Raw genomic sequence first — 27,631 nt, 5'->3', positions numbered from 1 at the left:
ATGAAGGGAGTAACCGATTTGGTCCATACTTTGCACATCGTGAAATTTCTACCAGATTTAGATGAGGTTCCAATATGGACTCAATCGCTCCACTCCTTCGGGTACCTCCCACACAAAATTTCGGAAAAGTTTAGGTTTCAGTTTAGGAGCAGCTCTCGAATCGCTTTGGTTTTTCTTGTAACAACTTGTACTTGCTGCCCCCTATACGACGGCTCAAGTTTCATCAAGGGTAAGTCCATACTTCCTGAGAAAATAACCTGAAAGGTGCACAAAAACCCTGTGACACTGTCTGCCGATTCTGTCCAAATTTTGGCTTACGTATTATTTTGTCCAAACTTAGTTTAAGTTCAAAGATAAGCCATATCGGTCTACTCCTTCAGTTACCTCCCCCCAAAAATTCAAAAATGTTTGGAAAAACTGGGTGCACGATAACTCTTGAAGTGAGTGACGGATTTGATCCACACTTTACACATCCTAATATTTCTACCAGATATAGATCAAGTTCGAATATGGACTATATTTGTGCACTCCTTCTGGTAACTCCCACACAAAATTTCGACTAAGTTCACTTTAAGACCTGCTCTCGGATCACTTTGATTTTTGTTGAAGCAACTGGCATTCGCTGCCTCATTTACGATGGTAAACGTTTTTCAGGGGTAAGTCCATACTTCTTGAGCAAACAGCCCGAAGGATGTAAGAACCCCCTATGGCACCATTCTTTTTAGTATCTCCTCCGCAAAACTTTTGATCTTTAATCCTAATCAACATTTTTGTCGGTTCATACGCCCAAAAATTTTAAAACCCTCTAAAAACATACGTTTTTGGAAAAAAATGTCAATATACACAGGCTGAGGGTATATCTCTGTCGGCAAGCCGACTGATACTTTTTTACTTGTTCTGTAACAGGCTGAGGCTACATCACTGTCGACAAAGCTACGCTATAATTATACCCTCAGCCAAAAAATGTGTCTAATCGAAATAGCGGTTTTAGACCCCGAGTATGTTTGGAGAAAATTCGTTTCAGAAAAATTGGAGTCGATTTAGCCATTTCCGTCTGTCTGGCTGGTGCGCATGATAACTCTCGTACGGATCAACCGATTCGAACCAAATTTTGCGTATCGTAATATTTTGTCCAAACTTAGTTAGCTACAATTTTCGACCGAACTAATTTGACAGTTGATCCACTAAAAACTGTCAACATAGGTTCATGTTTTGGTATAGCCCCCATATAGCGGCACCTGCCGATTTTATATTTTTTGGTTTTAGTTACAATTTTTGACGGAACTACCTGTAATTTGACAGTTGAGGTTCCTAGTAATACAAAACATCTCCACCTAAAACTGTCAATATACGTCCATGTTTTGGTATAGCCCTCATATAACGGTACCTCCCGATTTTTGGTATTTTGACGATTTGGACCGATTTGGTCCAAAATTTGGCTTTCGCAATATTTTGTCCAAACTTAGTTTATGTTCGAAGATGGGTTATATCGGTCCACTCCTTCCGGTACCTCCCCCACAAAAGTTCGAAAGTGTTCGGAAAAATTTGAGCGTACAATAACTCTTGAAGGGAGTAACCGATTTGGTCCAAGGTTTGCACATCGTGAAATTTCTACCAAAATTAGATGAGGCGTGGACCGATTGAGTCCATATTGGAATATGGACTTAATCGGTCCACGCCTTCGGGTACCTCCCACACAAAATTTCGGAAAAGTTCAGTTTAGAACCTGCTCTCGAATCGTTTTGATTTTTGTTGTAACATCTTGTATTCACGGCCCCATATGACGGTACAAGTTTCATCAGGGGCAAAAACCTACTTCCTGAGAAAGTAGCCTGAAAGTTTCAAAAACACCCTATGACACCGTGTGTAGTGTTTGGAGCTCAAAATAACTCTCGAACGGATCTACCGATTCGATCCAAAATTTTGCTTTCATAATATTTTGTCTAAACTAAGTTTATCTATCCAAATCCATATTTTTGTCGGTTCATAGGCTCAAAATTTTCAAAACCTCTTAAATATATACGGAAAAAAAGAGTTTCAATTCACACAGGCTGAGGGTATATCTCTGTCGGCAAAGCCGACTGATCCTTTTTTACTTGTTTTTTTTTTCGAAAAAGGCCTCAAAATTCTGAAAGCCCCTAAATAATGTTTAGGAAAGTTTTCGGTTGTTTAGCCGGTATTCGATCTATCTACAAATGAAAGTATCCATCATACGATGATGTCTACAATAAAGAATGAAAAGTTTATGGGGAATTAAAAAAAAATCCGAGGGGAATATATTGAAAATTTGATTGAAATCAATATATTTTATAAACGTCAGGAGTTCGAAACTTGTATTGAGAAAAACAGTCAATAGTTTCCTTATTTTCTGTATGTAACAGACTGAGGCTACATCTCCATTGGAAAAGCCACATAATAATTTTTTACTGTTTTTTTTTTTTTAATCTGTTAGTGCATGTCAAGAATTAAAAGAACGACATCCTCAAAAATCTTAGGAATTGCTAACCCCACAATAGTCACGCCCAAAACGTAATATGCATTGCTTTTTTTGGGATATATTATAAGATAAAGCGTATTGATAGCTCTACGTTTTATATTAAAAGCCAAAGAACTGCCTGAGCCCTTTCATGTTAAAGCCAGTGTTGTTTGCTTTTGCTGCCTGCCAACAGGATCGTGGTTGGGATCCTCACGACGGTAACACCCAAGCTTGAGGAGGCGCCCTGTGGCAGTCCTCGAGCTGGCACTCTGACAGTTTTGAATATTCTTCCACTACATAGTGCGAACACTTGCATATCACGCTGACTCCGCATAGCTTACAACAGATCGGCCTTTTGCTTTGTTTCCAAGGTTTCTTTGTCAACAACCCAAGTGCTGCCAGACAGCGGCTTCAGGACATTTTCCTACTTCTGACCTTGTTTCAAATAACTGTGTCTTGCGCGGACGACTTAATCATGCGTTTAAATTAAACATTACATCCTTGGGGTAGTTCGTGGTCGAAATCTGGACATTATCAACCAAAAGGTTCAGGGCAAGCCTCATTTCTGACGTCCTTTTGGTGAACAGTAGAGGTAGAGGTTAAACAGTTCCGGAGATATCACCACACCTTGAAAAACTTCATGATTCACACGACTGGCATTCACACATATTGTTGATTATCCGGTGCCGAACTGCCAACGGACATAACCCCCAAAACGATTCTGGGAGTTATGTCCTCCTTGGTTTGCGGACATAACTCCCTCCCTCTACTCATTGCCTTGGACCGACTGACAAAGCTGATGGTGGGCACTAAAGTCCCCTAGCGCCATACGGGTCTTCCAAAAGCGAAATAAAGTCGGCCATAACAAGCAAGGCACAGCCATTCATCGGCGACATGTACATTAGAGCCACCAGAGTCAAACGCAAGCGAGATAGGTCTGTACTGGACAGACTGGAAGGCAGGGAAGAGAAGTCCTCCGCCTCATGTATGATCCAAAACGTTGTATTCATCGCAACGTTGTAAGCTACTGGTGACAGTGAGCATTGTTTCCTGGATCGCTGCGAAGAACATCATGATTAGAATCATAAAGTTTACGATTTCGCTGACTTCGTTGCGTAGATCGTTGCAATTGAAATGCAGGATGGTTAAGTGCAGTGTTTGTTGTTGTTGTTGGGGAGACTACAGCCCGCAGTCCAAACGAAGTTGGAGCTCGTAGCAGTCATTCTGGGTTATAATTCCGCTCCCATGAGTGAACATATATACGAACACAGCCGTCGTAGGATATTAGTGGTAAGCTATGCGGTCGTTCGGACTTTCGGCTGAAGAATCTTTGTTTTGATCCGAGAAGTGTGGGGAGGGGGGAGTAATTGTTGTTTCCGGGTTTCCAATATAAAGGCCCAGTCCCGTCGTTATCTTAGAATCTGTATAATCGCCTCGATATTTGAATCCTAATATACAGGGAAGAAGTGTTTCTCTGAGACCCTCCACTCAAGCACCTCATTTAATAGATTTTTGTTTGTTTGTTGTACCTAATACTTCTTCCTTAAACCTGTTAACGAAGATTGGCGTATTTTCTATGTTAAAATGTTATCAGGTCGTGGGCCTAATCCCCGAAATGTGGTGTAATTTAACATCGCTCCTAGGGTCCATCGACGTTGCCAGGGGGAGGCACGGGTGGGGGCCGCCCCCATCACATTTTGTCCATTGCCCCCTCCCCTCAATTTGTTGTCGAGATGAATTTCTGACTACATCCCCGCGAGTACCTAACAGTACTTCGTACCTGTTTGCTTTAACCTTCTCACCAACTGCTGCAGTTCAGACCAAGGTGATAATGTGCGAATCGAATGGCAGATATGTCTACGTTGACAACTCAGAAGAGAATAGAAAGCAAACATTTTGATGACATATAATACAGATTTTAGGCCGAGTCTCCGTTTTAGCGTAAAAACGTTGATAATCTATGTATATGTCCATGTTCTTAGTCCAGAGACCATGTTCCTGGATTACTTTTATTGATTTCCTCCATCAGGAATACAGTTGCCGTTTCAATCCGATGGAGGCTTTTTATGATCTCAACCATAGGTCCTCCAAAAACAGGCTTCTGGGAGTCTCGAATGGTTTCGGCACCCTCTTGTGTGTTGCTCGGAGTTAAGCCTCCTGACTCTTCTGTTTGGCATCATCCTCCTCACCGATTCTTTATTTTCCAATCTTGAAGTTGATTACATTTGATATGTAGTACGCCATGTCCTTTGCCTTTGCCAGAGTGATCAGTGAGAGATCGCCAATTCCCAACACAAGGCATGTTCCAACCTCCTTCCCCGCTTTGTGGCTTTCCATCTCTTCACTTCTAAAGTTTCGTTCTGTTTGCTAAAGACTTCGATTATGCGGTCCGTCGCTTTGGTCAGGTGAATGATTTCCTCCTTCTTTAAAAACATCAGGCGGTAGAGTTCAAGTGTGGGTCAAAGTTATACATTTCTTCGGGGAGTCCCCAGACTTTTCAGAAGATTCAGTGGTCGGGCCCACCCTCTTCATGTCCGAGCTCACTTTATCACCTCTGCCAAATGATACTCGGGGCATACACTTTCGCGTGGGTTTTGGCGTGGTTTACTTAATACATTTGAAAATGGTAAGTTGTTTTTCTTATTCGCCGATAACGTCGAAGTGGAGGGAGTGCATCCATCTGTGTTTTTATTTAAGCGCGCATCGGGTCCTTCTTAAACTTCCGTGGTTGAGAATTCCACAACGGTTGTGTTTGTTTCGTTTTGCTGTCAGGTTCGGTCAGAGTCCAAGTTAAGCTCTCCCTAAGCCTCCCATATTCTCCCTTATTTATCCTTACGATTATGTGCGTAGCATTACCTTCGACCAGAGATGCCAAGACATCCACATCTTTTGGAGATTTTTGCTCGCGATCCCTTGATAACGACTAGGCGCGACTCGCAGACAGATCACGGAGCGTAACTTTTTCTTAATTTTTACCTTCTTCCATTGTTGTTTTTTATTTTAGGGGAACACCCCAATACTCAGTTTGTTGTCCGTGGAAAACTCGAAAGTTTCCAGAGCCAGGTGATCATACCACACCACATCAAATCAGGTCATATTACAAGTGATTTCCCTGGTTTAGAGCAGAGTAGTATGACTAAAATCGTTGACCATGCTTTTTGTTTTCATGTGCGTGAATAAAAAGAAGTCATTGGGGGCCAAGTCAAGGCTGTACGGTGGATGATCCTACGTTTTGACCGGTCATAGAGGTCACTCTTGCCACGGTGAAATCCGCTGTGATAAACTGGGGACATAAGTAAACGTTTGTGGTATTTTTAACAAGGTATAATCCAAAACATTTAAAGTCTGGCTACATAAGCAGCCTCGCGTGCTTACCTTGCTTTCCTGCTTCATTTCTGACATAATAAAAATAAAAGAATAAAGAAGGTCGAGCAAATTTCGAACAGCGTTGCCCTTTTCTTTTTTATTCTTTTACCAAAAAGAAGCAAGGCAAGCAGACGAGGCAGCATATGTACCTAGGTCTTTACTTCGTATTCCTAAACCATCCTCATCAACCAGAAGGTACGCAAACTACCTTATGTGACTCTAGAGTACTTCAGATTGATCTGAACGACCTTAAGCATAATTTTTGTGGGGCTATGATGAGGGTGATCGCTCTAGCTGCATATTGTACAGCAGATTTTTGGTATGGTCGACTCCATCTACGTCGTCTTCTCCATTCAGGTCATGTGGGATAGGATTTTAACTCCCTTATACCAAAGAACAACTTGTTTGCCAATAATTCCAGTGCCTCAACGACAGCCTCTATTATCGAGAGAACTAGACTCATGAGGCTTTAAAGACTGTAGGGTTGACCAGCAACCTGTTGTGTAGTTGTTGGGGAGGCATGCAAATGCTGGTGTGCAATATTTAAAAGACCTGCCTATGTGGGTTGCCGGCGCTTACAAACGCCACTTGGCACTAAGATTTTTGTTGTTCTGCAGGCACAACTAGTTGCCAGTGCAATTTCCTTTAAGCTCAATAGAAAGAGCTAATTTTACTTTTTACTAGAAGTGTTAAAGCCGGTTTAGGCTCTGTAAAAATTCTGACTTTATTTTCAAAATCATCGTCCTTATATTCTAAACATAACGGTACTTAATCCTAGATTTTGTTTACTTAATTTATCCTTAATCATAACAAAAACAATCCTTAAAACTACAGCTGTTAATCAGCTGATCTACTTAAAATACTACAGGTGATCGGTATAATGGTAGTTCACATTGAAGCATATATCGTTTAATAATATCTATCACTACAAGACCATTGAAGCTTTAGTTCTCCCCAGCGTTAGAAATAGCTATCCAGTTGCCGATCATCAGCATGGGTTCCGTAAGCAAAGCATGACAACAGCGCTGCACGCCATCTCTACACATATTAGTCGAGGACCAAACCAGAGCAAGCCGTGTAACAAAACAGTGACGGTGGCGCTTGACTAATCAAAAACCTTTGATACTGTCAAGCACTCCACGCTGTTTGAGGGCATTCAACAGGCAACCCTCTGACCAAGTTTGAAACGTTGGATAATCAATTATATGTGTGGACGCCAGTCGTATTTGAAATTCAGGAACAAGAAGTTCAAGTTCCGTGCAGTGGAACAGTGAGTTCCCCAAGGTGGTGTGATATCTCCCTGATGTCATTTGTGAAAGGCTGAACTCATATTTGACTGATCTCACCATCTTTTCCACGCGAGGAATATGTAAATATCCGCCACAGAGGTGAGAAGAGAGTTGAATGTCATGGTCGATGGTAGTCGAATTCCGACCACAAAACTACCCCAAAATTCTAGGGATCAAATTCGACAGCATGTTCATGCCACAGCTATCTGCGACACACTGATATATAGAAACAAGGTTCTAAAGTCTCTTACCAGCAGTACTTGGGGTGCAGATAATGAAATCTTGTTTATCATATACAAGGCGATAGGTCGGTCTGTGGAAAGTTATGCGGCGCCAGTATGGTCTCCGAATATATATGCAAAGCGATGGAAAAATATTCAAACCTGTTCAGTACTGTACAGTACTTACTCGGGAGTTACCGTGATATCCTAATCCCATATCCCTAACCCACCTAGTCATGTCAGGAGGGATCTTCATAATATAGAAAGATAGGTTGAACGCATCATACGGATGTAGTCGCCGATGCCATAAACAATTATCGTGTGAATGCGTTTCTCGGAGAACATCCAGCGTCAGCTACCACGACAACCGTCTAAATTTCTATATGGCAAGGATCGATGACAAAGTGCAAAACATCTGCCCAGCATGCGCACAGGCCAGTACGGCACATTGCATCTTTATAACTGCTCTGCCAAACCTACTCAACTAACTCCAGTAGATCTGTGGTCACATTCCGAGAAACAGAACATTAAATAAAACAAGTAAGAATCAGCTATGCTGACGGAGATATACCCTCAGCCATTGACAAAAAAAAAAAAAAAAAACAACTCCTTCTATCGAGGACCCATTTAAAGGGGCTTCTATCTACTGAATACCCTTTTGAGGGAGCTTCTATCTATGGAAGATCCATTTATGGGGGATTCTTTGTGAGAGCTTCTGTCTATTTAAAGGGGCTTCTATCCACATAATACCTCTTTGAAGGATCTTTTATCTATAGACCTTTTTGAATAAAGTTAGCTTTAAAATCTTTATTCATTTTTGAAAAGTTGTAGAGTTATCATGCACAATAGCCATGTTAGTATTTGCCTGCAGGGTTTTGGAGCTTTTGGGCCATTACCTCAGGAAGTATAGACTTACTGCCGAAAAAAAGTACCGTTGTAAATAAAGCCGCTAGAATAACCTACTGAAAAAAGAGTCAACACGATTAGACAGGAGCTTTTAAAATTCACTTTATCCTCATTTTGTGTGGGAGGTACCCGAAGGAGTGGATCGATATAGTCCACATTCTAACCTGATACATGACTGGATGAAATAATACGATGTGCAAAGTCTCCACCAATCAGAAACTCCCTGCGAGAATTATCTTGCGGTTATCGTGCGCACCAACCAGCCAAACAGACGGACGGACATGGCTAAATCGACTCCAAATTGTCTGAAACGCATTTCGTCCAAACATACTTGGGGTCTAAAACCGTTACACCGAGTCACATTTTTGGTCGTATCAAAGTGTATATATCCTTTCTAGCATAAAGGCTGAGGGTATTAATACTGTTACAAGAACAACAACATGAGCTTGTGGCCGTCGCAGTCTATCCTGGTCAACAACACTGTGGCACGAGATCTTATTGGTATTTCCAGAGCTGGGATCAGCCCCAGGCTGATGTCATAACATGCATAGCTAAGCTTAGCTATGTTTATTCCAAGAATTCCCTTGAGAACTCGTCCATGCTTTTGATGAACCAGGGCAGAAGAATCATTGCTCCACAACTTGTTCTTAGATTCTAATTTTAATTTCAGGAGAAGAGACTTTAATTCCAAGAATTTTTCTATTATATGTGAAATTTTATTTAACATTCATTCTTGTTTATGTGGTCCATTGATTTTTTATAAAATCATTGCCCACATAAAAATTATCTTTACCAGAAATCTATATATTTTCCATATCTTCATCTATGCTAATTTATTTAGATCAAAGATTATACCCACGTATGTTCTTTAATGCTTGTCCTAACGTACTATTTATTTGTTTATCTTTATTTGTTTTTCAATCTTTTTAGTTTCCTTGTCTCCACTGCGTTAATTTTGATACATATACAGATTCTATAAAGAATATATCTTTATCTGTCATAAAAATCCAAATCAGTTCGTCTATAAAGACTTCCTTAGCATCGCCTATAAAATCTTTTTTAAGAATACTCAATAAAGACGTATCTTTTCAGATCATCTAAACACATTATCTTATCAGCTAATCTGCTCCCAAACAGGAGCGGTACACACTACCCACTGTGCATCACTTAAGTTTAGAAAATTTTTATTTGCAATTTGTAACAACAGTTATGAGTAAACACGTGATGATGAGCCATCGTGATATTTTTTCTTAATTTTCTCTTTTTGTTTTTGTTTGTTTAATGCACCATACATGGTGAAAAGTTAATTCGCCTACGTTGGTGTGTATGTATGAAAGTACATTTATGTATGGTCAAAAACGCTTAATAGCACTTTTCACACGATCATAAAGAATCGTCATTCACTAATTGTTAAGAATGTGTTAAGTGTTTTTTTTCTGTTGCCGACGAATATGTGATGGCCATAGATTTCTTTTGGGGTGTACGGCAGACTGACTATGTAGAAAACTTTGCTTCAATGAGTGTACGTATGTATGTTTGCGGCTTTAATCACTAATCGCATACTATCTCCTACCATTTTTGCTGGCCATCATGATGTTGGGGCTTTTTGTTTTGATATAAAACAAAAACAATTCAAATAATAGTGAAAGTTTTTCCTTAAACTCTCGGTGTATGTGCGGCGCATTCGCCACCGCCGCCAGAGCTATGGATATTTACGTAGTACTTACCCGCGATGGTGGTATAAGTATGTGAGTCTGCATGTTTGTTTATTTATTGGTCACCATATATATGTACATATAATAGGGTGTATGTACGACGTACAAATGTCCATAGTTATGGTGACTATGGCAACTGGCCAAGACGGGTGACGGGTGTTGCTTACCTACCTCAAATCCAAATGTATTGATAAACAACCGCAATGCATAATCACTCAGTCAGACTTTTCACTTTTGATTTCTTCCAGAATGTTTACGTAAATTGTTTGTTTATTCTGTGCAATTTCACAGAAGAAATGTTTAAACAATTTGAATTCAGTAGAAAAATTAAGTGAATTAAGAAAAAGAAATCAGAGAATATTCAAAAAGAAAATCGGCACTTCTTTGAGATTTTTTGCAGTAAAAAGTTGTTAAGGAACTCGGGGACAGCTAAATACTCTCAATGAAAATGTTTTGACAAAAGAAGTTTTGTTGTTGTTGTAACAGCGTTTTTATTTTATGCTTGTGCATTCATTTTCTGCTTAATCTGACTCTGGGTCTATCTCCAGTTCTAGGAATGTGGCTGAGTAGAGTAGGTCGGCCAGGGCTAGTTGAACAGGTGCAGTGTGCCGTGCGGGCCTGTGCCGCATGTTGGGCAGATCTTTTGCAGAGTGTCATCGATTCTTGGCCTATAGGAATTCAGACGGCTGCAACATCTCGAGCGTAGTTGACCCAAAAAAAACTACTCTGCTTTGTCGTGGCTGCTGACGCGCTCCTCAGCTGCGATAGATTTGGGATGTTCTCAGGCATCAGTGAATGCATACGTCTGAATGCTATTTAAACCAGCTTGATAGACTTGTTTATACTGTAACGACAAGTTCCCTCCGGTTGCTGGGATAGCTCGCGGGGGTCCAGAGTCTGCCACAGAAATTTCTAAGAGGAAAGACCGAGAGAGTGATAACACAGATTTCTTGTTGGTTTTTAATCAACACTGTTTTATTATTTCGTTTTTCTTTTAAGGAGTACACAAGTATAAAGTATTGTTCGGGGTGACCTGGATAAGTTCACCTCTCCGTTCGTCGTCGACGGAAGACCAGAGTAGATTCTGGATATGGACTGTGTGGAAGACCTGGATAAGTTCTCCGTCTATACCGGCCTGTTGGGTGACCTGGATAAGTTCGTCCTCCGTCCGGGTTCTCCTCCAGATAAGTTACCTTGAAAAGGTCGGCTAAATGGTAGACCTGAACCAGGTTTCCGTAGGCGTCGCGAGACATTTGGATACGTTTTCCTAACTGGACGAGTGTACGTGGGAGAGAGGACTCAGGAATTGCAGATACCCCAAGGAATTCGGACAATGATACGCGAAGGGGTGTTCCAAGAGTTACGGACACTTCAAGGAATCTGGGCAAGAGTACGCGAAGTTCCAAGAGTTGCGAACACTTCAAGGAATCTGGGCAAGAGTACGCGAAGTTCCAAGAGTTGCGAACACTTCAAGGAATATGGCAAGAATACGCGAAGGAGTTCCAAGAGTTGCGAACACTTCAAGGAATCTGGGCAAGAGTACGCGAAGTTCCAAGAGTTGCGAACACTTCAAGAAATCTGGGCAAGAGTACGCGAAGGAGTTCCAAGAGTTGCGAACACTTCAATTAATCTGGGCAAGAGTACCCGAAGTTCCAAGAGTTGCGAACACTTCAAGGAATCTGGCAAGAGTACGCGAAGGACTCCCAAGAGTTACGAACACTTCAAGGAATCTGGGCAAGAGTACGCGAGGGACTTCCAAGAGTTACGAACACTTCAAGGAATCTGGGCAAGAGTACGCGAAGGAGTTCCAAGAGTTGCGAACACTTCAAGGAATCTGGGCAAGAGTACGCGTGGGACTTCCAAGAGTTGCGAACACTTCAAGGAATTTGGGCAAGAGTACGTGAAGGAGTTCCAAGAGTTACGAACACTTCAAGGAATCTGGGCATGAGTACGCGAAGGAGTTCCAAGAGTTACGAACACTTCAAGAAATCTGGGCAAGAGTACGCGAAGGAGTTCCAAGCATTACGAACACATCAAGGAATCTGGACAATAAATTGAATATCACCACTCTGACTCACCTGGTTATCCGCGATTTTTATCCACGGAAGACATGAGGTGGCACCCATAGCTTACCACAGACCGACATATTGCGTTATACGTAGTCAACAAGGTTTTTGTGTGTGCACCCCAAGTCCTGCCGGCTAGGGATAGTTTGTGGTCGGAATTCTGCTATCATCGACCATGACAATCAACTCTGTTCTTACCTTTGCCGTCCATGTGATGAACAGAGTGGCCGTAGATTTAGTGGCGGATATTTGCATATTCCTCACGTTGTAAAAGGTAGTAAGATCAGTCAAATAGGGCGTTTTATAAGTTGAACGTCATCAACAATGTCCAATCGCACAGCTTACTCTGGTTGAGTCCTCGACTAATATATGTGGAAATGGCCTGCAGCGCTTTTGTTGTCCTGTGGTGCTATGGGAACCCGTGCTGATGGTCGACAAGTGGATAGTTCTTTCCGGCGCTGTTGAGGATTAAAGCCTTTGTAACGGGTGACAAAAGCGAAATCGGTCTGTGCGATTCACATTTGCTGGAATTCTTGCCTGGCTGCAGTAGCAGGACCAGCTTGTGCAGACTTCATGAACGATGTGGGTGGTTAGCAACAGGATTAAGAACTTTAGGGAGATACGCAACTTCCGGCTCATCCAGCAGTTTTAGCGTTGTCATCGAGATTCTGTCGGAGGTAAAGGCTTTGGATGATTTGCCCTTCCATATGACATTTGCAACATCATTCATTGAAAATTGTGGTAGTTCCTTATCGGCAGGAAAGGAGAGATGCTCCGTAGTATTAGAGCTGCAAAACTATCGATAGTCCAACTATCGTTTTGATTGCTTTTACAAAACAAAAGTTTAGCCGGCCCCCAAAAAAAATTTGTTTGGGTTATCTGTCCCGAATTATTTAAACATAATTGCTTCTGAATCGGATATAAGCAAAGCTTTACTACAGTGATCAAAACGATAGCCCAACTATCGATAGTTTGCCAGTTCTACTCTTCTACACTCTTCTATCCGCGCTGTCACATCCGGCAAAACATGAGGAATTCCTCCGTTACCCTCAATTATCTAACTTCGTCTCCAATGTTGCAACTCTTCAGATCTAGCCACATGTTCCGCATGTGCTCACCGACCAACCTATTAACTTCCAGTGTCAGCTCCCTAACTTGGAACTGTATCTAACTTTGAGAGTTATTCTTTTCGATAGTTATCGTGACAACCATCCATTTTACTTGGCCACCGTAGGATTGTTTAGAACTTTTGGATGATTATGTGAGCTAGCACAGCTTGCTCATTAAGGTTTTGTCAGACATAAACCTTTTTCAAAGGTCGCTTAGTTTGTGAGCTTGGCAGTGGTATTTTTCCGGCTCTCACTCTTTTGATAGCAAGCATAGGAGGTAGAGGGTTTGGAGTCCTGACTTGGGTTGGCTCTTTTGGTCTTCGGGTGTGGTTTTTCCGTTGACCTAACTCTCTTGGCCTTCTTCTTTGGTGGAGAAGGGTTGGTTTTGGATAAAACTACACTCTCAGGTGTTGAGGCTGATGCTGAGTCAGTTTTTCCATGCCTCTGCATCCTTGATATACCTTTGGGGCTGATTCATCTCATCTGAGTGAGATTCAAGGCCACCGTTTGTCCAGGTGGGATATCAACTGCCTGCTCTGCTCAGCCAGACTATCCTTCACTAAACCGAGATTGGGTAACCCAAGTCCAATTCCAACAGATCCACTACCTCGTCAACCATACACTGGATCTCTTCGGTCCTAGTTTTGTATGGGCTTTGCTAATGCGTTGCATAGATGCCGTGCTGGGTTGGCAGCCGCTGGCCGGTTTCGGGTCAATAATGTACGAATGAACAAACCCGTGGGATTGACTCATTGGTAGTCCTGTTCGCTGCTTATATATTTGGTCTTCATATTGGAAATATCGAATGTATTTTATACAAAATGTTAGAATATTAAAAATATGTTCTTTGTCGCGTTAATATATTCTTGCATATAATCCTACTTTTCTCCTATGATTGATATTCCAATGTGCACCATGGGGAAATGACATCAAATAATACAGTCCTCTCGATTTCTTTAACTGTCAAGTTTGGGATCCAATCTCTAAATTGCACTGAGTCTGCTACATTACATATTATGAATTAATCATTTTTTATATTCGGTCTCAGCTGATAATTCTTTTTATGGGTTTTTGGTAGACCATATAATCTGGAACCATATCTCCTTTGTGCACATATATTATTATAATTCCATTTAGTTAGTCATAAGTTTTTGACATTTTTAATGCCTCACCTTTTCTTCTGTTATCTTACTAATTTAAACTGTTTTCTCTTTTCTTTCATTTCCTGTTGAACGGTAGTTATACATTTTTCGAAAAACTGAAAGCTTAAACCCAACTTGCAGAAGTGCAACACACATCTCACCAATCAACCAACCGGCAGCTGTTGTTGCAACAAAACCGGCAAAACAAAATACTCCTCTCATTTGGAAATTTTGATGCTGTTTGTCTTTAAATCACAACCGGAAAGATATGGCGGGGCATGATCAACGATGGCTAAGGCTTTTTATTGTTGGCGCATTGGTATTGGCATCTTTGGCAGCTGTATGTGAAGCAGGACGCTCAAGAGGTAAGTTTGAAACAACTGTTTTGTTTTTATTGATACATGATCTTAATGTGTAAGTTTGGAATGCATATTTTTGAGAAGTAGGGATGCCAAATCAATATTTTATTTCTACGAATTTCAAGCCATCAAGTAGAGGTCGCTTCTATTTTATGCCGCCGGCGCACAGTGTTGCCGCTTCCTTGTAAACGTGGACAAAAATAGAAGGAGTTGACCTAGGTCGATGAATTTTTATACAAGTACTTATGCGGGCATAGGAATGAAAAATTCCCATTTTGGTCCATATCGGTTCAGATTTGGATATATCCCCCATATATATATTTCTCCGATTTTGCTATAACTCAGCCAATTTTAATTGAACCGCCTTCAAATTTAATATGCGATATTTGCTTGGGCCTCTGATCAGTTTTACCGATTTTGTTAAAAATCGGATCAGATTTCGATATAGCCCCCACATATATATATTTCCCCGATTTTGCTATAACTCAGCCAATTTTAATTGAAGCGCCTTCAAATTTAATATGCTATATTTGCTTGGGCCTCTGATCAGTTTTACCGATTTTGTTAAAAATCGGTTCATATTTGGATATATAAAACGAAGCAGTCAAATAAAGTGAATTTATCCACTGAAGCAAAACAAGGATTCTTGCTCCTTCCGTTCAAATTGTTTATGATGATATGGTTGTGGCTCCGAGAATCGGATTTTATAGGATGTAAACTTTGCATTTTTTAATTCGAAAGGGATGTCTGTTTCATGTACCAAATGGTCGAAACTGCAATTTGCTGCAATTTTTAGATACACTCCATGAAAGAAGCGAAATTCGTGAGTTTTGTATAACACATTTACTGTTTCAATCAACATAACGGTACTTTATGTATATACATTATATGTAAACTTTTTTTTCATAAATTGCAAGACTATCGACCCCTCTTTAATTCCCTATTCAAAAGTTTTGGAATATGTCAATAACTTCTTTAAAAAATTTCCATGAACATGGGTTTCTTTTTTAAATACATTTTAGTAAATGTCACATACGAAAAATGTTCTATGTTTAACGAGCTATAACTTTATAGTAACACCAAATATCGACAACATCTTTGAGGTTTGTCCTATTTGAAGTGTTCTCAATAAAATAAAACCATAAAATTATAAAAAAGTCAAGAACACATATTTCGATTTTGTCCACTGAGGCAACACTGTGCGGCGTCCCGTCATATGGATCCTCTTTATTTGTCATATGCGGCGGTTGTTTATTTGTCATATGCAGACACACGAAAGGGGGTCTGGATATAATTAACTCTTCCTGGCCATATTCACAATCCGCAAGTTTTCTTTCACCTCTTTTATTGAAGTCCCCTAATAGAATCATAACTATAGTTAATAGTTTCCAACTACAGTCTTTGACTTCTTCGTATCTGGAACACATCCAATTTGTAAAACTATTGATTGTCAAATGATTGTATTTTTTTCGACCTCTTTTCTTTGGCCAACCTATTTACGACACTAGTTCAGGCGGTGGGAACAGTCTCGGTCAATTGTTTGTCTAGACTCCTTTTCTAATTGTCTCCTATCTCGAGAATCTAATAATAACGACTTCGACCATGGATTATCCTTCTGGGATTCACAACCCTCCTTGCTTCATAGGACTAACGTTATCTACTAGGGCTGAGGTCAGTTTATCGAATACTAACGGCGCTGGGAAGATTGTGGTATCAATTCCACCTCGGATAAATTGTTCACGATCTCAACGAAGCCAATATATTAATTGAGACTCGTGGCCAATGTTTACTCCAGAAGAGCTAGCAATTGCATGCTTTTCTCAGTCAGACTATCCTTCACTAAATCGAGAATGGATACCGCTGTCCCCTCCCTGATCTACTGACTAGACTAGATCTCTCCGATCATCGTCATATCAACGCATGAGTTGCTAAAGTGTTGTCATCGTTGGGCTTGTTTGGCAGCTGCTTCGATGTTGTAGTTGTGCAGATTGTGACTGTTTTCCGAAGTATGTCATTATCGCACAACTTTATGATGACATATACGGCTCCTGAAGGAAATAAGTTTATCCGTATTTCTTAGAGAAACAACGTCTCTCTTGTTCGAATGCTTTGTATCGTCACCTGAAATGCCCAAAGACGTAACCGTCAACGTAACCCTTTAAGGGTTACGTCTTTGGGCATTTCTGGTGGCGATATGCACTGTTTTATTTGAAGGAACATATTCTTAAATAATCTTAAAATCTTAAATAAAATATGTCTTAAGCTAACTTAGACTAGTGTGTAAAAGAGAGAAGGAGAGTGCACACATGTGTACGAACGCATCTGCCATACAATCTTGTGGAGAGGTCATAAGCACACTTCGTTATCTCACATGTGTCAAGCAAACACGCTACACATGGTTACCAGTCTGCAGCATAGATTACATCAAGCAATCTATCTCCGACATAACACATGTGACAATGGAAATTCTAATCTCATTTTATTCTATCGACCTCCTACGAGAAGGTGGTAAAAATAGATCCCTGCTTACCTAAAATATATCTCTTCTCTACACACGCAACCCTCAACAAGACATTCATTATCTTTATTATAAAATCTACCTACCTACGCTACGTGAACAGGTCGCTTTCTTATGATCTGGCCCACGACATCTCTTAAACTGAATATCGGTCACGGTTCTTCTTTACTAGCTGGCTAGCTTCTTCGGCACTAGCTGGTGACGCTCCTTGAACAGAATATCAGTTATTTTCTGATGATGTTCTGGCCCACAACAACTTCTCAAGGGAATAACGGTCCCTCGTTTCTCACAGTCTAGTCCACGACGGTTCAGTCAATTCCTTCACATGTTCTGAACGGAGTATCACTCACTTTTTATTATGTTCTGGTCAAAAACGGCTCTTGACTTCCTTAACATCTTCGGTAACTTCCTTATAATGTGCAGGTGGACGACAGCAAATGAAGGAAATATCGGGCCCATGGCGGCTCTTGAATGAAATATCGGTCACGTTCATATGATGTTCAGGCAGGCGACAGCTCTTGAACGGAAAATCGGTCACTTTCTGATGATGCTCAGGTCCACCACAGTTCTTGAACGGAATGAAATATCGGTTACCTTTTTCTTATGTTCTGACCATGACGAATCTTGGACGAAGTATCGGTCACTTTCTTGGATGGATGTTTTACGGAATACAAATCATTTTCTTACGATGTTATGGCCCCTAACGGCTTTTAAGTGGATTGTCGGTCATATTCTTATGATGTTCTGGCCCACAACGACTTTTAAACGAAATATCTTCAATGATATTCAGGCCCACCACGGCTCTTGAAAGGAATACCAACTTTTGAACTAAATGTCGGTAACGATCTTCTTATGTTCTGGCCCCCGACGTCTCTTGAACCAAATATCAGTCATTTTTTGTCTGTTCTTGAATAGAATATGAGTCACTTTTTTCTTATGTATCGACTCACAACGGCTTTTAAACGAAATATCTATCAATTTCTTCTTATGTTCTGGTCCATAATGGATCTTAAGCGGAATATCTGTATCTTTCTTCCTATATTCTGACCCACGACGGCTCTTTAATAGAATATCTGACACTTCTGATCACGCTCAGGCTTACCACGCCTGTTCAACGAGATATCAGTCACTTTCATACAATTTTCAGGCAGACGACAGCTCTTGAACGGAATGCCGTTCGCTCGTTTCTTACATTCTAACCATCATAGGCTCTTGAACGGAATACCGGCCTCTCTTGTATTACGTTCTAACGTTTAACGGCTCTTACAAGGAATATGGGTGACTTTTTTATAATGTTCAGGCTCACGACGGCTCTTGAATGGATAATTTGTCACTTTCCGATCATGATCAGGCCCACGACAACTCTTGAACGGAATATCGGCTACTTGTTTCTAGCCCTCAACGGCTCTTGAACGGAATAGCGGCCACTATTTCATTATGTTCCAACCTTTAACGGCTCTTAAAAGGAATATCAGTGACTTTCTTATAATGTTCAGGCTCACGACAGCTCTTGACGGAGTATCTGCCACCTTCTGATGATGTTCAAGCCCACCACGGCTCTTGAACGGAATATAGGTCAATTTATTATAATGTTTATGTGAACGACAACTCTTAAACGATATACCAGTTGCAGTTTTCTTATGTCTTGACAAACGGCGGCTCTTGAAAGGAATATTCGCTACTTACTTGCGATGTTTAGGCCAACGACGGGTCATGAACGGAATGTCGATTACCTTCTTATGATGTTCAGACGGACGACAGCTCAGTCACTTACTTGTGATGCTGACCGAAATATCGGTCCCTTTTTCTTATGTTCTGACCACAATGGACTTGCGCATCTTCTCCTTCCACCGAAAAAACGTATTGAATCTCTGGCTCTTCGGTTGAATTATTCTTAACACTGGATTCTTCCTTGGCTACCGTAATTTCCTTAGACACACGCAGAGCATTCTTGACTTGCTCCTGTAAAGTATTGGCAAACTTGACTTTATCATCCGTCTCAGTTTGGCATGAGGTCTTAGCAACTTCCATTGCCAAGATCCCCCCTCTCATAATCTTCATAGACGCCACCGCGGCGCGGCGTTTCATTTGTTCAGTGTCTAATTCTTTCTGCAGGTGTCGAATTCGTTTGGCATCTTCATATCTAATGTGTAGGTCCCTTATCACCTCATAAGGCTTGCTTAGTCTCTTCAGCTTTGTTCAAGTCATGTTCAAGAATATTGTTCCTGACTCTCAATTTCGCCATTATGCCCTCCGATATTTGGCAATCCACGCGCAGGTGTTCTATTTCTTTTTTTCTCCCATGACTGGGGCATAATACATTTGTCCATAATCATTTGTATTGCTGGTGCCACTTCCTCTTTCTTGATAAACAATTGGAGCATTTTATCATTTACCGTTGCATTTTTTGCTGCCAGTTTTGATGCTGCATATCCACGTACATATAAATGGCATCATTGTACTCCTCAGTCTGGGTTTCAATAACCTCTTCAATAGCCCAGTTGATGAGACAAAGAGGTCTGTCCACTTCATCTTTTGCCGCCGTCTCCATTTGACGCAGCATGGTGAATGTCCCTTCAGGACAATATCCACACTTGGATATTAAGACTACACCACTCTTATTTGGCTGAACCATTTTCCTCACTTTGAGGCAAATTGTCAACTTCCAGCTTTTTGGTTTCGGCCACTGATCCGGCTCGAAGGACCAATGATAAACCGGGATCTAGTTTAGAAAAGAACCCACGTCTTTCCTTGCTGAATACTGGTAGTGCACTGTTTTATTAAAGTAAAAAATAATCTTAAGAACTAAATATTACAATCTGACTTAACCTAACTTAAACTAGTGCGTAAGAGAGAGAGAGAGTGAGCAAAATGTGTACGAACGCATCAGCCAAATAATCTTATGGAGAGAGATTTACATATACTTCGTTATCTCACATGTGGCAAGCAAACACGCTACACATGGTTATCAGTCTGCAGCATAGATTACATTCAGCAGTCTAACTCAGATATACCACATGTGACAATGGAAATACTAATCTTATATCATTCTAACGACCTCCTACGATAAGATGGTCTGAGTACCACATGTTTCTATTTTTCAAGTGGACTGTATTTAAAAAAATATATATCCCTGTTTAACTAAATTAACTCTTTTATCTACACACGCAATTCTCACCAAGACATTAATTATCTTTATTATAAAATACCCCTGTTACTACGTAAACATTCATGCTGCCAGATCGCATACTGTTGTCTTTACATTTCCGTTTGGCTTTTAAGTTGCCATGGATTTTGTTTGTGCTGTGGTTTTGTCTTCTATGGATAAAGGCCTTCTGGTGTTATATGGAAAAGGCCATCTACGGAAAGACAATTATTTATTCTACAGAAATACCAAATTATTTCCAAATTGGCATCTCTAACTGCCAATAACAACTGCTGCAACATAAGATGTCAATGACTTTTAATAATGTGCAGTGTTGCACATACAATACGCCTTCATATATATGTACCTATTTTTGTATGTGTGAATATATTGTGAAGCAAATTTTCGTTTCGATTTCGCCAAAACAACTTTAATCGGTATTTTGCTCTTCTTATTTTGTATATTTAAGTGTGGTTGAGTGGACCACTGAATAAGTGGTCAGCCCCACCGCTATGCGGATACACACAAACTTCAGTTCAACAGCACCAAAAACAAAACCATTTATGTTTACTCAAACTAAACAACAAATAAGTTAATGATTCGCTACGTAAATAAAGTTATTTTTGTAATTTTGTTTCCATAAGCTATGGTTGGTAGACCTGCGACTACGGTTAAGCGACCTAACGATCTTTTTTTTTCTTTATTGTTTTCTTTGGCATTATTTGGGGCAATTTTTCGGTGAAAAAGAAGAAGACCATGGTTATGTGGTTATTGTAAAACAACAATATGTGGTTATTGTAAAACAACAACGGAGATACACAAAAGCATAACTTACCTGAAAATTGTAAAGTTTGGAGCCTTCTTACCTTGCACGTCTATCCCTCTCTTTGGCGGCAGACTGTCATAACATGTCGGTATGTGGTCTTATGGAGATACCTTGGTATTTTGAAATTTCCACTCACACACAAGAAGGCCCCCAAGTCTCCAAATCTGGTCGATAGCTCATGGACATGGGTTAAAAATACAAACAAAGCCATAAATGTTTACATTACGCTGCCAACCAGTCACCTCACCTATCGCAAAAACAAATCACAAATCTTTTAGGCGACACACATGTTTGCTTACATTTGAAGCTTTGTTATGCTCGCTTCGAACATGTCTGTTGGTCTGAAGTAAAAGTGTGTCAGTAGAATTAGTTTTTTTTGCGCTTTGTATCTAGCCGCCAGCCAACTAGTCTTGCAGGGAGAGCGATCATATAACACAAAGGTTGTGTGTGTGCTTTGTTGGATTCATGTGACTCAGTCTGTGAGAAAAATTTCATTTTCATTGATAAGATGAAATTACCATTGGAGCGGCCAATAACAACAAACTGGTGGGTTTCAGAATGAAAAACAAAACATGTTGTAGAACAACTTTAATTGAGATGTCTAGGCAGAGGGGAATTGATTCATTCATTATTTAAAGGAGGGTCGTTCAAAAACAAACAAAAAATGATGTATTCATAAATAAGCTATCATATAGTTTCGTCCCATGGCGAATTATAAGCAATCTAGTGCGAGGAAACGGTTCAATGTACATAGCCTATACCATCCTACAATTGCAAATGAACTAAGTGCGGCGTTGAAAACTGAATCAAGCAGATTACTTCATTGGAGAAATAATACAGACGCATGTATCAAAGTGGCGCATGAGACATAAGGTGTTAATAAACGCTATACATCACCTCGAATCAGAGACCGCACTTGGTTAAAAATCGATGAACGGAAAAAATCCAACGCAGGGGCTCAGTTTTGTTTCTATGAAAATGTGAAATGAGAACCTTTATAAAGGAGAAAACTGTCAAATAAAAAAAATTATAAAGGAAATATTTTTCATTTCAAATTTTCATAGAACAAAAATCCAGCCCCAGATCTTCTTCTTGCATGTCGAGGAAATCAGAGAAATAAAAATTAACTACAACAATATCGAAACACAGATTATAAATGGTTCGCTCTGACCGGCGAGTGTACCTACAAGACATCGCGTAACAGGCTGAGAACTCAGCAGCTCCCGGCAAAACACGTGAGACATATGTAGTGATCAAAAAACGGAATGGTACTAAGCTAACAATTAAACCAAACATTAAAAAAAGCAATGGTAATTTGATAATAAATATATACGCACAACGGGAAAGATGGAAAGAGTTCTTCGAGACTTTCTCGATATCTGCCGGAGTTATACACCGCTTCCGGTTTCAATCAGAAGAAACCTCGAGCGAGAAATAAGAAAATCACCACCTACACTCCCTGAAATAAAACATGCTATGCCAAAGTTACAAAATGACAGAATATGCCAAGCCATCGAGTCTCGAATCTCTCCGCAACGAACAAAGTAACTTCGGACCCAAACGTTCATATATTGACCACATAAACACCTTTAGGAAACCGGTACAGCCTTATCGTGGTACATCATGCCAGGTCCGCTTCAAATGACAAGAGGACAAACCATTCACTATAAACACCGGCGTCCGACAGGGATGCACCCCATCACCCGTCTTTTTTAATCGTATTGGATGGAGTCCTAAAAGAAACTAGGAACCAAAGACTTGACGAGTTTAATGCAGGCGACATCTGCTTAATGTCACACTCGGTCTAAGGCCTACACGTAAACTGGACAGGTTGTATGAAAATGGTCGCAGAGAAATAGTCCTAAATGGGGCTGCAAATGGTGACGTCAATAGCTTTAAATACCTTAGTAGCAATATTTAATTTTGAGTGCATGTTGAATATATTGTAAGAGAGATGACCATGGTAGAACAAGAAAAGGTAGCAGCAATACCCAGCTGACTGAACTGGGTTGTAGTGTTAGTGTCAAATTTCATATGACATTTTATACATTCATTTCTATTTCGATGTACATTAGGGACATATATTTTTCGAGAAAAAAAATATATCATTCGGAAAAAACCATTTCCCAGAAAGACTTCTTCATATCAATAGGTGTGTACGATAACCCAATAATTTGTACAAATTATTTCTGAATGCTGTTCGATAACAAAATTATCCAGCAAAAGAGAGCGAGTTTGGAGAGATTTTTGGAGAGTTTTGTGACTGAGAACTTGCAAATTTTTGCTGGGAAAATTTGTCCCGCAAAAATTTGCAAGTCTGATCAGCTGATTTGAAAACATTTGTTTTGTTTTATTTTTTATTCTTGTTTGGCGAAAACAAAAATAAACATTGAAATATCAAAAAATTATACATCAAAAGCTAAAAAATATAAAAAATCATGGAAAACAAGAACATCAAATTGATGCAAAAACTTTTCTTCTTCTTTTTCAAAACAGTTGATTCCTTGCAAGTTTTTACAAATTGTTGTTCGATAACTTTCTGTAATTTTTCTTGCTTGAGAGAGAGGTTGCTGGAATTGACTGAGTAATTTTTGCTGGGAAAGTTATCGTACACACCTAATGATAGGTATGTAACCTCCTCCAAGTTCGAACGATAAGCCGCGCAGTAAATCACCGCTTGTAGAGGCGATACAACGTTTGTTAAAATCTGAGGTATTTTGTTAAAATTTAAAAAAATAAAGCCCCAATAAACATGTGCTTCTTTGATTTCTAAAACAAAACATTGAAACAGCTTCTCCTTTTTCTATGAATTTCCAGCGACCCCAAACTTTTCTGCAAGAATTCTACTTTCTACGAGAATTTATGCATTTAGTGGAATGATGTGGAACCATAAAAATTGAAAATGTAACGAATTTTCATTCATGTTTTCCAAAATATTCAACCAAATGTGAAAAATTATTAGTTTTTTAAATTCCAATAATTTATAGACATTTCCTTGTTTTGTTTACAAATACAACTGGCAGTAACGTTACAAACAAAAACAAATTCCTTTGTGGTTGTTGTTCGAGTTGTATTTGTTGTAGTATTAACTTTACCTTGTATTTGTTCTACCATGAGAGATGACAATCAAAAAACAAACCGCATAATCAAGTCTTCGAGTTGTCTGCCTCTTCCCTGAGAGCAGACATCATTCATTATTTCTTCCAGAATAATTGTGAATAGTGGAGATGACAGAGGCCATCCTTGTTTTACTCCCGCGTTTGTGAGAAACGGTTGGCTTATGTTTCTGTTCTAAAAACTGAGAGTTCTACATCCTTGTACATTGCTCTTTTTATTCGTATTATTTTCTGGGAAACTCCCTTTTTGTTCAATGCCTTCCATATGGCAGTTCGTCTGATGGTGTCGAAGGCTTTCTTGAAGTCGATGATCAGTAGATAGTGTACCCTACAAAGTTGCTTTTCTTACATATTAAAGGCATCTGGACTGGTATTATGGATAGGCAATGGAAAGCAATAATCGGTTTTTCGATTTTGATCTAAAAATAAAAATTCGATTTTTCGGTTTGGCGATTATTTCATATGTCATAACACTCGAATTTCGACTTTTTCATAACCGCAGAAAATCGATTATTCCTCGATTTTCGAGTTTTCCTTTGAAACTGTAAAACCAACAAAACTGTAAAACTGCCAAGTCAACAATATATGGGCAAACTCGAAAATCGATCACAAGATAATCGATTATGCGATTTTCCCTCCAGAGAAAAGTCGACTACGATTTTTAGTCTTTTGACTGCAAAAAGTCGATTAATCGAAAGTCGACTTACCTATCCCTAACTAGTATGCAGCAGGTTGGGACTCATTCTGAGAGATCCCAAGCAGCCGAAGAGCTCGTCCTAGTGCCAAAAGGATATCACGTAACATAATAGGTATTCTCTGAAAGCGAATAACGGGCTTAAAGACCCCGAGAACCCCAGACTTACAGGGGGTTACCAGCTCCTCGGTCACATGGGACAGAAACTGGAAGTAACTAGGTAACGAGATCCATCCAGAGTTCCAGATCTTTAACACACATTCATACAAAATAGATTGCCGTTCGTCAGATCCAGAGCGGACGAGTCCTCGCTCCCTGCAGTGAGAAAGCTACTATCATGTAATTGTAGTGATTAGACTGATCCATCATTGTAACACTTGTGTCACATTCTTCTTTTTCACTGATCGTGCCTAACTTATCACATACTGGGCGACCAGGGACTGGATTCTTGTTCTATGAAAATATGAAATGAAAAATATTTCCTTTATAATTCTTTTCATTTGACAGTTTTTTCCTTTATAAAAGTTTTCATTTCACATTTTCATAGAAACAGAATTGAGCCCCAGTTGTATTGAATTAAAACTGGAAGTAGTGTCAACTACGAAGTCTGACCGGTGAAAGATAGACCTCATCCCCCTACCAAGTGAGAAGTGAAACCCATACAATGGATCTTTAAATTGGTGCCTGCGATATAGACCTGGAAGCACTTTGGAGGGTGACCTCTCTCTAGGTAATCCCGAAAGGACGCTATACGACGCATGATACAGTTTATCTTCAAATTGGTGCCTAAGAGCTCACTAGGTAATCCCAAAGGGGCGCTCGCCGACGCATAATATCGCAGCATGTTTTGAGCCGTTAGGGCAAAAAACATGTAAACTTCTTGACGACACGTCCCGTCTTCATTAGCAAATACCCATGCCATAGTAAAAATCTTCGTTTCGGAAGGCTATTCTAAAAATAAATCCAGCCGCGTCTGACCAATAGTGGGCGGCTTGATGGTCTACGTCTGACTCCAGTAGGGGCGACAGCAATACACACTTTTCGCTCATATATGCAATAAAAGCGATGGCATTACTGGACTACGATTTTAAATTGATGAACACTAGGCTGACGGCTGTGGTATTCTGGAAGCTGAGTATGTCTGGGTGGAACCTTACAGAAATGGCTTTCACACTAATGCCACATCTGCCTCCGCCCTTTAAAACCTGGCAAGTCTCATAGCACGTTCATTACTTATCCCATTAAGTTGGCAGTGTAGGTTGGGATGCACAATCCCCATTACCACAGATCTGGCTCTGAACGGGAGATCTCATAAGGGTCTCCCGTCAACCCTCGCATGGACCTAGAAATAGGGACCCATGGGATCTTAACATGACTGCACATTTTGCGGGGCTACGAAACCTAAAAATGAATGAAGAAAACAAGAGAACAAATATAGGAGTTGAAGAAACCCCAATGGGAAGATGCTCGGGTCTACCAGTCGAAAATATGGGAAGTCTAGATTCCCCATTCGGAAGAAGTTCGGTGATTGCAATGGCGACACAGGCTAGACACTAGGTTGTCAAAAACAACTCCTGGTGTTCGCATAAAGTAGTCAATGAATGATCCTTTCATTACGCTTTGACTTGTCGGTTGAAAAAAATTCGAAGTAAGAACAGCTATCGAACAAATGGAAATCTGATGCAAATACATCTCAATTATTCGATGGTCGTATTCAGAAGTTTCTAACAATCCTAGGTTGTCAAGAACAATTCCTGGTGTTCGCATGAAGCAGTCAACGAAGAATTCTTCCATTATGCTTTGACTTGCAGGTCCTCGGTTAAGTAAAATTCTAAGAAAGGAGAGGAGATAGCCATCGGATGGAGACACATTTTAACTGTTTGATGATCGTATTTATAAGATTCTAAGAATCCTAAGTTTTCAAGAACAATTCCTGGTGTTCACATGAAGTAGTCAATGAATGATACTCCCATTATGGTTTGACTTGCATGTCATCGTCTAAAAACCATTCGAAATATGAGCAGCTATCTCCTCGTATGCAAACACATCTCCACTGTTCGATGGTCACATTCATAAGATTCTAAAAATTCTAGGTTGTCAAGGAGAATTCCTGATGTTCTCATGATGTAGTCAATAAATGCTCCTCCCATTATGCTTTGACTTGTCGGTCCTCAACTGGAACAATTCGAAGTACGAGGATATAGCCATCGGAAGCAGACACATCTCAATTCTTCTATGTTCATATCCATATCATTCTAACAATCGTAGGTTATCAAGAACAATTCCTGGTGTTTGCACAAAGTAGTCAATTAATGCTCCTCCCATTTTGCTTTGACTTGCCGGTTCTCGGTTGAGAACAATTGGAAGTAAGTTCATATTTTCAATTAGGCAATTTTCATTGCGGCAATTGTTAGTTTGATGGAGAGAGGGGTGAGGCATATAGTAACCCTTTGCCCCTCAACACCCTCTCTCACCGACAAACTGACAATTGCCGCAAGGAAAATTGCCTAATGTAAATATCGACTAAGGACAGCTGTTTCGAAGACTTTGTGAAGGGCGACCTCTTGCTGCTTTTATATTGCTTCCAAGTTTTGTGCTTTTTTCACACCCAGTCAGGATTTCAGTGGTGGCACTCAAGTATTCGATTTCATTCGGATCGATTCGGTTAAAAACAATTTGAGAG

At 40.1% G+C, this 27,631-nt stretch overlaps 1 protein-coding gene across 1 annotated transcript in view; it reads left to right on the top strand.

Annotated features, from left to right (window-relative positions):
• The window catches only part of LOC141389878 (uncharacterized), a 72,923-nt gene that overhangs the window by 24,353 nt on the left and 20,939 nt on the right, over positions 1–27,631 (top strand). The window contains exon 2 of the mRNA XM_073962068.1: positions 14,388–14,655. Coding sequence (XP_073818169.1) covers positions 14,559–14,655 — 97 coding nt within the window. The 5' untranslated portion in view covers positions 14,388–14,558. The remainder of the gene's footprint in view (positions 1–14,387; positions 14,656–27,631) is intronic.

This window comes from Musca autumnalis, unplaced genomic scaffold (assembly GCF_047663935.1).
Source record: "Musca autumnalis isolate F117 unplaced genomic scaffold, ASM4766393v1 scaffold_1, whole genome shotgun sequence".
Classification (NCBI taxonomy): Eukaryota; Metazoa; Arthropoda; class Insecta; order Diptera; family Muscidae; genus Musca; species Musca autumnalis.
This window is presented reverse-complemented; position numbering and strand designations above follow the sequence as displayed.